The sequence below is a fragment of the Muscardinus avellanarius genome (assembly GCF_963383645.1).
Source record: "Muscardinus avellanarius genome assembly, chromosome: 7".
Lineage (NCBI taxonomy): Eukaryota > Metazoa > Chordata > Mammalia > Rodentia > Gliridae > Muscardinus > Muscardinus avellanarius.
This window is the reverse complement of record NC_137793.1, coordinates 69,584,651-69,597,054: the sequence shown is the minus strand read 5'-3', so window position 1 is coordinate 69,597,054 and position 12,404 is coordinate 69,584,651. Positions and strand designations below refer to the sequence as shown.

The 12,404-nt window shown below is 52.1% G+C and overlaps 1 protein-coding gene across 1 annotated transcript; it reads left to right on the top strand.

Annotated features, from left to right (window-relative positions):
• Positions 1 to 203: 203 nt before the first annotated feature.
• On the top strand, positions 204 to 5,037 carry HLX (H2.0 like homeobox; the record flags this gene model as incomplete). The annotated part of the gene is made up of 4 exons (XM_080699525.1): positions 204 to 792; positions 1,658 to 1,837; positions 2,499 to 2,683; positions 4,522 to 5,037. 4 exons carry the CDS (start codon positions 204 to 206, stop codon positions 5,035 to 5,037), a joined length of 1,470 nt encoding a protein of 489 aa, XP_080555651.1.
• Positions 5,038 to 12,404: the final 7,367 nt, after the last annotated feature.

Here is a 12,404-nt window from a genome sequence, read left to right as displayed (position 1 = left end):
AGAGCGCGCCGCCCGAGAGAGCCAGGGCCCGGCCCGCGCCGGCGGGAACCCGGCCCGCGCCTCCTCCCTCGGCGGCGCTGGGGCTCCCCGGCCTCGGCTCTGCGGAGCGGGCGGAGAAGTGAAAGCGGACGGTCCTCGGCTGGGCCGCCCACCCACTCACCCCTCTCGCGGGCCCGCCGGGCCGCGCGGGTCGCCCCGCCAGCATGTTCGCAGCCGGGCTGGCTCCCTTCTACGCCTCCAATTTCAGTCTCTGGTCAGCGGCTTACTGCTCCTCGGCGGGCCCGGGCGGCTGTTCCTTCCCCTTGGACCCCGCCGCCGTCAAGAAACCCTCCTTCTGCATCGCAGACATCCTGCACGCCGGCGTGGGGGACCCGGGGGCGGCCCCGGAGGGCCTGGTGGGGGCCTCGGCCGCCGCCCTCACCGCGCACTTGGGCTCCGTTCACCCGCACGCCTCCTTCCAAGCTGCCGCCAGATCCCCGCTCCGTCCCACCCCCGTGGTGGCGCCCTCCGACGGCTTCCCGCAGCGGCTGTCTCCGCTCTCTGCTGCCTACCACCACCATCACCCGCAGCAACAGCAGCAGCAACAACCCCAACAACAACAGCCGCAGCAGCCACAGCCTCCGCCCCCACCCCGGGCCGGCTCCTTGCAGCCCCCGAACTCGGGGACGCGTGTGGTCCCCCACCATGGCGGCTCAACCCCCGCTCCCTCCAGCAAAGACCTCAAATTTGGAATTGACCGCATTTTGTCTGCAGAATTTGACCCAAAAGTCAAGGAAGGCAACACGCTGAGAGGTAGGTCTGGGTGAGGGCACGAGCCTGACCTATTCCCTGGACCCCAGGTCGGCGTGGGGTGCTTTCGATGTGTTTACGATGGAGGACTAATCGGTAAAATGAGGGAGAAGGAAATCAATTGTGAAAAAAAAATTACAAATCATTAGGTCTAAAACTCACCTGGCTCCACGAAAAACAAATGACTCTAGGGATGCTTTAAAACAGGATACACGTAAGGCTGAGACAGGAGGATCACAGTTCGGCGGACAGCCTAAGCTACTTAGGCCCTTTGCAACTCAGTGAGAACCTATTTCAAAATAAAGAATAAAATATAGGGCTGGGGCTGTAGTTCAGAGGTTGAATGACCCCACTCCGTCCCATCTCCAGTACTTCAAAAAACCCGTAGGATACAGAATCAATAATTATAAAATAATTTGTGTAAATATTTGTAGGAGAGATATATAGATTTTGACATTTTTCTGACGATAAGTCTTGCATGGGAACACTTTGTTTATCCGATTTCTAGTAAAATTCTACCCAAGATACGTAGATAAATAAAAGCCAATCCCAGAAAGGAGAGAGCAGAGTGGGTGCTCTAGGAGAGGAAGTTTGGGAGTGGGAGAAATTCCTGGAAGGCACCCAAAGTGACGGCCTTAAGGCCGGTTTTTGTGTAAGCCTATATATGCAGGCGTGAACTGAGGGGCCAAAAACATTTTTAGCCTGTCCTGGTTGGGGGACAGACGATGATTCCTCAGGAGCAGGGTCTCTTAAGACCTGGCTGGCTCTGGTGACACTAGATCCAGGGCGAGGGGAGGGAGAGGAACTAGTTTGCGCAGCAAGTGTGCACCGGACTTTGGTAACCAGCTCTTCTTTTCCTGGTTCTCAGATCTCACATCCCTGCTGACTGGTGGGAGACCCGCAGGGGTGCACCTCCCGGGCCTGCAGCCCTCGGCAGGCCAGTTCTTCGCGTCTCTAGATCCTATTAACGAGGCTTCTGCCATCCTCAGCCCCTTAAGCTCGAACCCCCGGAATTCAGTTCAGCACCAATTCCAAGATACATTTCCAGGTACGGAAAACTTCCTAAGGCCTAACAAACAGGTCGAGTGACTGTCAGAAATCTTAGTATTGACGCTGCAAGTGACAGCCACAGTGTCGCAATCTAGTAGTTGGGCGGGAGGCTACAGAGTCCGGAGAAAGAAACCGAAAGATTTCTCTGCGAGCTAGCGCTTGCTTCTGACTACTCCAGGGAGAAGGGAGAAGGGTGCCTGAGGAGCCCAGAAAGTGTGTGCATAGGCAGGTGTCTTGGGGTGGGGATCTTTCCCCAGTCTGTTCGCTGGAGGAGGGTTTATTTTTTAACGAGGCATTAACATCCACACATTTGGGGATAACCTCAAAACTCGCTCGGCCGGGTTAGGGCTGAGCTCCAGTGCACACACTCCAGTGCACACACAGTAGAAATCTAAGGTTGACATCCGTAGAGCTTTCAAGCCTTGGGGACATTTTCGGTCTATTCTTCACATGCCTTACGGCCACGTATTCGGTTTATGTTTTTTCTCTTGGAGTTGATTGACTTGTCACCGGCTTTTCCACTCCACACTCGCTTTAGGCCTCCAGACTATTCTTCTAAAAGCTGTAAAAAGTCCTCCTTAGGCCATTAGGTGTGTGAGTGAAGAGCTTTCTGACTGCGGGTGGAGCTGTTAACTCAAAACACTTCTGCTCCCGGGCAGGTCCTTACGCTGTGCTCACGAAGGATACTATGCCTCAGACGTACAAGAGGAAGCGCTCCTGGTCCCGTGCCGTCTTTTCCAACCTGCAGAGGAAAGGCCTGGAGAAGCGGTTTGAGATCCAGAAGTACGTGACCAAGCCAGACCGAAAGCAGCTGGCAGCGATGCTGGGCCTCACGGATGCACAGGTAAGCTCAAGGTGCCTCAGGTAGGCAGTGGCCAAGGCCTACCCCGCAGCAGCACCCTCCACCCCTACAATCACAACGGTGTCTTGAATTTCACCAGGCTGTGAGGACTTCCAATTTGGGACAGGAGGAGAGGAGGGTGAGAGGATGGAGCAAATAGTCCATCCCCGAAGATGTCAACAAGCACTACATGTTTATTTTGGCCGGCAAGCAAAAAGAACCACCAAGAAAGCAAATAGGTCGCGGGAGATGATAATTATGTACTCAACTCGAGTGCAGTTCACTGTAGGAGTTAGTTTATTTCAGATGAGATAGAAACTCAAAGTCAAGAGATTGGTGTTAGTTTGTTTTTTATTTTTTTCTCCAACCCTTCCTCCTCCTCCTTCACCACGGCTGCTCCTGCTGCTGCTGGATTGTGAAATCCCCAGTTGTGAGGAAGTGAAAATATCATTTTAAACGAAATTACTTAGCTCCAGTAAGGCGAGGAGCTGGCTTGGAGCAGCCGCAGTCAGGCCACAGTCCGATGTTCTAACGGCTTTGGCGCTGAAGAGTCCCATTGGTGGGCCCGTCGGAGGGTGTCCAGGAAAGAAAACGGTTTCCTTAAAATGCTACAGGGAGCATTTCAGCAGGTCCTGTCTGCTTGATTGATCCATGGCAGTCCCCCCAAAACAATGGGAAACCTATTATGCCTGTCTTTTTCTTAAATTCATGAACACTGCTTTTTTAAAAAAAATATTTTTAGCTTTGACTATAGAAGAGCCACCTTCATTTACTATCCCCATGCCCCAGCAGTAGCTCTTGCTGCCCTGACTGTCTTCAGCAGGACAGAAGTTAAAGTCTAGTTTTCTTAGTTCTCTGGTTCCCCACTTCTGTCTCTTTCTGTTTTCCATTATGCAACTTGTCTCTACAGCACACAATATATGCGCACGCATACACACACACACACACACACACACACACACACACACACACACACTACAAGAGCCCAGCCGTTTTCTACCAGCTGTGGTTATTTTTAAAAGGGAAGCTGGAACTTGTGTGGATGCATTGGGTCCCCAAGGGGATCATATATATTTATATAGATTCCCTGCTCCATCTCTAGGCTCTTCATCTACTCTATGCACGTTTATTTCCAGCATTTTCTGATCCCCAAAGAAGAATTAGTTTATCCCTGGCAGAGGCAAGGTCCTTATCAACCCTTGAGTGAAAATATGCCAAGGAAGTTTTTTTTCTACTCAAAGCTCAGCAATACCAACCTCACCAGAATTAACTCTTTGCACCCTCCTTCCCTTTTTCTGTCCATATCCACCCTTTACAAGAATAACTTTTGTGCTGACTTGTTTTGGGCAGTGGCGATAGGGGAGAGGGCCAACTTAGAGCAGGAATTCTTAACACTGTCTCTCCTAAAACCTTGAAATTGTGTGCATCATCTTGGATGGCTGTGCACCTTTCTGGATCAGCAGTCCATATCTTTAATCGGATTTTTACAGGCGGCCTGACTTCAGTGAGGTCAGGAAGCATCACTGCAGAGTGAAGCAGTTTGGTAGTTAGGGGCAGGGTGCGAGGGTCCACCCTTTCGGCAAACTTGCAGATCCTTTCAGGCCTGAGGTGAACGGTCCTCATTTTGACAGGGGTCCTGTGGGTTTGGTAGGTCAGGATCACTGGGCTCATTTTTACCCCTTGGCTGCCTCTGTGTCTACACAGTGTCTGGCTTGGAAGCGGCATTGGGAATGGGCAGCGGTGCTTTCCCAAGGTGGGGGTGGCTCTCTAGCGCCTTAGAGATGAGTGGAAGGAAACTATTTCTCATCTATGTGCCCCTTCGCTCTCCTCATGCCCTACAGGTGAAGGTGTGGTTCCAGAACCGGCGGATGAAGTGGCGGCACTCCAAGGAAGCGCAGGCGCAGAAGGACAAGGACAAGGAGTCAGGGGAGAAGCCCGCAGGAGGAGCTATCGCTGCCGAAGGCGAACCCGAGGAGAGGAGCCCCAGCCGCTCTGAAGGCGAGGCTGAGAGCGAGAGCAGCGACTCAGAGTCCCTGGACATGGCCCCCAGCGACACGGAGCGGACTGAGACAGCTGAGAGGTCTCTGCACCAGGCCACGGTTATCAAGGCCTCGAACACTGGCACCCTGCTCTCGACCAGCAGCGGCGGGAGTAGCAGTAGCGGAGGCAGCGGTGGCGGCAGCTTCAGCTGCAGCGGCTCCAGCGGCCTCTGTAGCAAGGGCGCCGGCGTGGCCAGTGCCTGCAGTCTTGGCAGTGGCAGCAGTGGCATCTCGGAGCTGCTCCCTACGTCTCAGCCCACAGCCAGCAGCACTCCCAAAAGCCCCGAGGCCTCTCCAGCTGCACTGGGCGGCTTATAAACTGGACAGGACCCGGGGGACCTGCAGCCCTGGGTTCAGCCTCTCAGACTAGGGCTGGATTGTGGGCCTACTTAATGTAGGTGGCCGGACTGGGGCCCCAAAAAGCTGCACCGAGCAGCCTTTAAGGATGGTCACACCTTGCCCTAGCTCTTAGCTTTCCGGGCTGGCTACGGCCCACACAGCCAGGAGCGGAGATGGGGTCTGGGTGCCCTGGACGAAGGTTACCATGGCTATTTTAAGTCTTCTTCTGGACTAAAGCGGTGGTGGTGCACACTGTGAAGTGTTTCACTAAACTGCTTCTGCGCGCCAGGGGTCATGGCATCGCCGCGCCTGCACTTAGGAAGCCTTAAGCCTGTAAATAAAATGTTTACTACGGTTTGTAAAAGGCCTTTGGCTTGCTGAGGGTGATGAGGTAGTTAAGGCCAAGGATCTCCAACTGGGGCCTTGGGCCCAGCAGCGGCTGAAGATGGGGAGCTGGAGCTTTTGGGAAGCCACCTGAGACTGAGACCAGAGGATTGCTATTCTCGACGGCCTCAGCTATTTATTGTGGTCCTCTGCAACTTAGTGAGACCCTGTTTCAAAATAAAGAATAAAAAATAGAGCAGGGGGTGTAGATCAGAGGTCAAATGCCCCTAGATTCCACCCCAGACCTACAAAAAAAGATGTTGAAGTAATTGTAGACAGGAGATGATTTTTTTTTTTTGAGGTACTGGGGATGGAGCCCAGCAGTATTCTACCTCTCAGTGACCCCCAGCCCTATTTTTTATTCTTTATTTTGAAACAGGGTCTCACTGAGTAGCTGAGGCTGTCCTCAAACCATGATCCTCTGTCTCAGCCTCCGGAATTCAGGGATTACAAGCTTGTACCACCACGCCCAGTTTAGGAGGGGATTTTTTTTTTTTAAGGTTATGCAAAGGCAGAACCCAAATCAGAATCTGGACCTCCTGGCCCACATTTTGGTTAGCGACAAATCTACAAAATGCACCCCACTACTCTGCCCCACTGTGCCACATGGAAGGGATCTTCCTTCACAGCAAGTGCCCAGTTGAGCAGCTCCTCTTCCCAGCCATTAGCAGGTTGTGAGGCATGTTCTCCACCCCACTGCAGCTGGAAAATAGTTAATGGATTTTGCCTAGATGCTACAGGACGGGCCATTGAGAGTTTTGTTTTGTTTGCCAAAGGAAGGGTTAAACTGCGCTCCAAGACCTGTCCTCCTGGCTCTCCTTCCATGGAAACTACAAAATGTCTATAGATGTTTAAAAAGAGAGGGAGGATTTTGAATCAAAACATGCCTTCCGACAGTTTGGCACCGGGCAGGGGGCAGGCCTCTCACAAGTTCAGCACCCCAGCCTGGGAGCTGTTTGACATCACCGCTGGGGAGATATGCTAGGACGTGCTGGTGCTCCTGTCTCCTGGCCAGAGTGAAAAGGTTCAAAGTGGATCTGGATCTTACTCATCTTCTTTCCCGCCTCAATACCTTGACGCATTTTCTGGGGATCCCACCCAGGGACAGAGTAGAGGCCACTGATTTAGCTTCCTTTTCCAAGGCTCAGTCAGATAGATACCTAAGCAAGTCTCAGAGCCAATAAGCCCAAGGAAGCAAGGCTGACTGTTCCCTGCCCCCAGCCAACCTCCCAAACCCCCAGATGAAGCTGAAGCCCAAGAGGAAGGACCAAAGTTAAGGAGGGGGGCAAGCAGGATTGTTAGGAGCAGGGAAGAATAAAGCAAGGTAAGTAAAGAGCGCCTCACCAGCTAAAATAGGAATGTGAGCTAGCCATTGGCCCCAATTATTGCACAAAAGTTTTGGGGTGCCCATCTGCTGTGGGCTCCAGGCAGGTTGAGCTAGCTTCTCTAAACCTGCAGGCGCTGCACATAACAGGGTAGCATTCTTTCTGTACCTCAACTTCACCTTCATTGTAGATTCATTTCTTCTGACTCCACAAATGTTGAAATTCTGGAAATGGAACATCCCCAAAACATTGAATTTTGAGGCACTTAAAACCAGTTCTGTCCTTAAGGAGAATATGGCTGGGGCAGAGAGGACTGAGGAGCCTGTCTAGGGGGGAGGAAGCCTGGGAGGTGCTGGCGCTTTATTACTAAAGTACATGCCCCAGCTAGGGCTTGCTGACCTCAAATCCATGCCGCCCCGGACCTTAGAGATGGAAGAAAATCATTACCCAGTACATGTAATGATGTGATTTGGGGTAGAATTTTGGTCTTGGCCAGGTTCACAAGGCCACGGTGCGAGAAAAGCTGGGGAAATAAGCTGGGCAGGGGCACCTGGAGGCCCAGTGCTCGTTTCTCTAGGGTTCACAGGAGGCTCCCCTGCCTCCCTACCCCTATCCCCAAATCCTAGACATTTATATCTTGCAACTTTCGATGGGCTTTACCTCGGGTAGTGGAATTGTCCAACTTTTTAAAAATCAGAAGTGGGAAATCACCAGCCCCAGTGAAGTTTAACGTTTATTTGGAAGATGAACGGCGGCGGCAGGGCGCAAGCTCCTTCCTGCGGGGAGCCGGCAGCCAGGAGGCAAGGCGGCTTTGGGGAAGGGAAGGTTGCTTTCCCGGGGCTGCTCGTTCCAGCACCGATAACTGGAATCTCTCCGGCTGCACGCGATCCTACCCTGGGCCACCAGGACCTGGGCCCGAAAAAGGAGGTTGAGCCCGGGAGGGCGGCGGACGCCCCAGACCTCCTCAGGGCTGGAGCCTGGAGGGGGCGGGAGCGAGTCGGCTCCGGAGCCCAGCGGGGCAGAGCCGAGGCCCGCGTCCCTCTCGCTTTCCCTTGGACTCAAGCTTTTCTCTGAGCCGGGCTTTTCCTCGCGCCACAGAGTCCCCGCTGTACGGAGCCCTCTGAGCAAGGCTACTCAGGGGCACAAAACCTGCGCAGGGCTGGCGACCAGCGCGTTTCTCTAAGGTGAGGAGTGGGGATCCCACACACAGTTTCCTGTTCCCCAGCACTCGAAAAAAGATACACACGCGGACTGAGGTAGAGACAGGAGAGATAGGTAATTTACTGGCTCTTTCAGCCCGTAGTGGGTAAAAGCCCGCGAAGTTCTCCTTCTTCATAGCAAAGTGATGAGCCCCACACCGTCGTTTTCTGCCTGTGTGGGTTGGATGGGACGCCGGTCTCATTAGAAAAGTTTTAGTGACAAGTTCCGCAGACATGAGCCACTGTATGCCAGAGTTGCTTAGCACCGCATTTGCTGACCTTAGTACAAAAATGGACAGACCGTGATGGCCCAGTGTGATAGTGTGTTGTCCATTTCATCACCTGCCCATCCTCCCCAAGCTACAGGACAGGGGACTTGTCTCCATAGGAGACCCCTGAGGACCTACCAGCCAAGGTGCGCGTGTGTGCGTGCGTGCGTGTGCGTGTGTGTGTATGTGTGTGTGTGTGTGTATGTGTGTAGTTACTCAGACTGATTGTTACAAATCCCTCTGACTCCTCTGAGTCTGAGAGGATCATAAAGTCCAGTAGCTCTTTCTTTTTTTTCTCTGACTGCTCTTCCTGCTCTCCAGGTCTGGAGTGAGGTCAGCTAGGGTGGCCTCTGGCCAGCGCAGGTAGGCATGATAATGTAGGTGTGGCTTTCTTTTCCTTCCCAGCTCTTTGAGATACCAGAGGTAATGGGAGTGTCAGAGAATTCCGCCCCCAGACCTGGCTCCTCCGCTGAGGCTCACCCAGGCATCCTCGGCAGTTTGGGATAAGGAGGGAGGGAGCGTTAACCTCACCAAAGAGGGATCTTGCAAATTCACCTCCCCCTGGTGGAGGCCAATTTCAAACAGACTCCAGGTTGGTGGGATGGGCCGGGTGGAAGTTCTGAGGTCGGAGAGCCCTTCTCTTTTTGCGCGCTGCCCCCCTCCGTTTCCCTCCAGCGCTGGCCTTTTTTAAAGAAGGAAAAGTGGTGGAAACTTCGAGAGCTGCCCTCTCTTACAGCTCGGGGGCACTGCATTCAAGTTGGCCAAGAGGACGCTTAGCTTGGAGGAGGAACGCTCCATTCCCCTTTCTTTAGCCTCTGGGAGCTGGGGAGGGGGTTGCTCACGCCACAGTCTTTGTAAAGCTGTAAGTATGAATAAAGGGAACTTTAGCTGTGGGTCCTGGGGCGGATAAAAATCTCGATTGAACACATTTTGCTTACAGCTTCCACTTTCGATGTTGTTTGTGATGGGATTGTAAGATGAATGGCAGTCCTTTGCGGCATCTCACCCAAGCAGACATTAAAGCCCTGCCACAGCTGCTCTCAGGGAATACAGACTCCTTACACAGGCACAGTGTGCTAAGAGGTCCACCCCTGAGTTCTGAAAGAGCAGCAGGTCTGGGGAGGCTCCTGGGTCCCAAGGACATGCACACTCAGAAAGCTGCTGGCCTTGGGTCCCTCTGCTGCCCGGGCCCTCCATCATTTTATTTTATTATTTTTTATTTTTGGCGAGTATGGGGACAGAACCCAGGGGCATTCAACCTCCAAGCCACACCCCCTTCCCTATTTTTTATTCTTTTATTTTGAAACAGGGTCTCACTGAGTTGCAGAGGCCATTACTAAGTAGCTGAGGCTGTCTGCGAATCACGATCCTCCATGAGAAATTATTAATCCCAGCCTCCCAAATGCTGGGATTACAAGCATGTGCCACCATGCCTGCCTCCTTCATCATCTTAGAAACCACGCATGATGTCTCCACAGATGCGATTACTTTTTTTTTTTTTTGCGGTACCAGGGATGGAACCTAGGGGCATTCTATCTCTGATCTACACCCCCAGCCCTATTTTTTTTTAAGTCTTTTTTATTTTTTGAAACAGAGATTTGAATTTTTGAATTGCGAAGAGTCTTGCTAAGTAGCTGAGGCTGTCCGTGGACCATGATCCTCTGGTTACCACCTGCGGAATGCTGGGATTACAAGTGTGAGCCACCACGCCCGGCCAGATGCGATCACTTCCGACTAGGGTGTTTTAGAGAATTGGCAGTAGGGACCAAGATACATGAGGTCACTTGTCCAAGGTCCCCTGGGGAGTGAGTGCCAGGAGCTGCAGGGGCCTGAGGGTCAGTGCCTACTGAGGTATCCTAGAACGCCAGGCAGTGTAATAGGTTCATCCCTATGCAAAGGACTTTGGATTCCTCTCAGCTTCTTCTCTTCCCCTCCATGGTCCCCGAGGGACATCTCTGGGAGTCATGATCTAGGCTTGGAGCTCTGGCTAAGCCGGCCTCCAATTGTGCCATCTCTGTTGCACCCTTAGCTTTGCTGGCAGTGTCTAGGACCCTGGTCACATTCTGCTTTATGGAAGCAGTGCCAGTCAGTGCTTTCTGCTTTGGTTGGTCTTCGCTGACACTTGGGATTCTGGGTAGTATGTGGCGCCTGCAGGGCATCGGGCACTGCCTTCTCTCTTCCCTTAGCCTCAGATTTAGCCGCAGCAGCGGCAGGTACTAAGCTTTCCTTTCTCAGGAGAGTTCGGACAAGGAACCGGAGAGCCAGACCACCGGAGAGCCAGGCCACCGAGGCTGCACTACGAAGGATCCGAATCAGCTGGACGATTTGGGGACTGTGGGTAGGGGGAGGTGTGGCAAAGCCGGCTGGTGGATCTGGAACCCCACCCTAACCCAGCACAGAGGGACCTGAACTAGCCCCGTTGGCTCATTCATTCACGCACAGTAACTAGCCATTTGACTTCACTTTCCTCAACAGTATACCAGGGTGTAATGACAGATACTGAGCGAATCCATTGCTGGGAGGATTAATTGAATTTAAAAATAAGAAAGGAAGCCCGGTGAGGTGGCTCATGCCTGTAATCCTAGCACTTGGGAAGCTGAGACAGGGGATCCCAGGCTTGCAGACAGCCTTGGGAACTTAGCAAGGTCCTACACACCTTAGTGAACCCTGTTTCAAAAGCAAGCCAACGAACAAAAATGGAACTGGGGGTGTAGCTCAGAGGCAGAATGCCCTGGGTTTAATCCCCAGTACCATAAATAAATAAATAAATAAACAAATAAATAAAATGAGAAAGGAGAACAGTGGCTGCTACACAAGTAGCACTATAGGCTGTTATATTTCTTCATCCATTTTTTAAAATCACTGCAGTATTTATTGAGCTCTTTGTTCGTGTTCACATAGTACCAAAAAAAAAAAAAAAAACCAGGAATGTGAGACAATCCTTTCTTTCCAAGAAATGAAATCATTAGCTGGAGGCTTGGGAATGCGGTGCAGTGTGCCTAGTGTCTCCGGCAAACCCTTTAAAAAGTGCAGAGAGTTTGGACTCCTCTGTTGCCGCTGCCGCTGCCGGATACCTCCCCGAGAGGGTGGTTCCATGTCCCCACTGACAACTCAACAGACACTGACTGGGCTTCCACCTCTTGATCCTCTTATGCTGTTTGCTTGCAGCGCCCCAGTGCAGTGTAGGTGCGTCTCTGTAACCCTTGCAGGTCTGGTTTGGAGTTACCTTTGGGACTTAAAAGCAGAAGAAGTTAGGGTTTTCTGACATAATTTGAAGGAAGCTTTTGCAAGTGTCTGGGATCCCAGGAGAGAAAATTAAGTGCCCTCTGCTGAAAGTATGTCAAGACAAATAACACTTCGGGTGTTTTAAATTCTTAATAGTAAGGAGGAAAGGTCTTTAAAACGGAAACAGGAAATTAGTGATCCCTTTGAACAGCAAGGAACCCTTAGCTTCTCAAGGTCTCTGCTGCACAGTTTGAAAAAACACTAGCGTTTAGGGGAGGTGCCTTCCCCAAAGTAGCTACTGGATAAATGAAGAGTGTCATTAGAGTGGCCCTTGTGGTTATTTATAGTGGCAACGAATCCTCAAGAACAATGTGATCCCGCAGTTTGCATTACAAACACAGGAGGCAGCTGGTCAACAGCGAGCCCTGGAGCAGTGACCCTGGAAATGGAAATGGAGAAGTCAAGGGCTCACTGAGGATCTGTGAGTGTTCCGGATACTATGACCATCACAGGTCAGCAGGAGAACGAGTTCATGAGTGGGACTCGATGTAGGGGTAGGAAATGCAGGTGCTAGAAACGCTCCTGCGCCCAGGTTCACCTGGAGCGTCCTGCGCCCTTCCACGGGCACCATTGACCTCATCTTGTAGGTGGAAAACTGACCAGCAAAGAGGTTGAAAAACCCACCCATTCTCACCTCCCTAGCAGTCAGAGTTAAGAACCAGAAGTCACACACTTTCTGTGCTTTCTCTGGGTCCCAGCGAGAGCCTCTGTCCAGTTTGCTTGGATCTGCAGGATCTGCCTTTGGAACAGGGAAGAGGGGGCAGAGCTGGAGCGACTGGAAGGCCAATTTGGCCTCAGGGCGCCCACACCTCTTCTCTAACTTCAGCTTCCCGCTGGTTTCACCTCTGGAGCCACGCCCTGTATTCTGACTTGTCGGGAAAGAA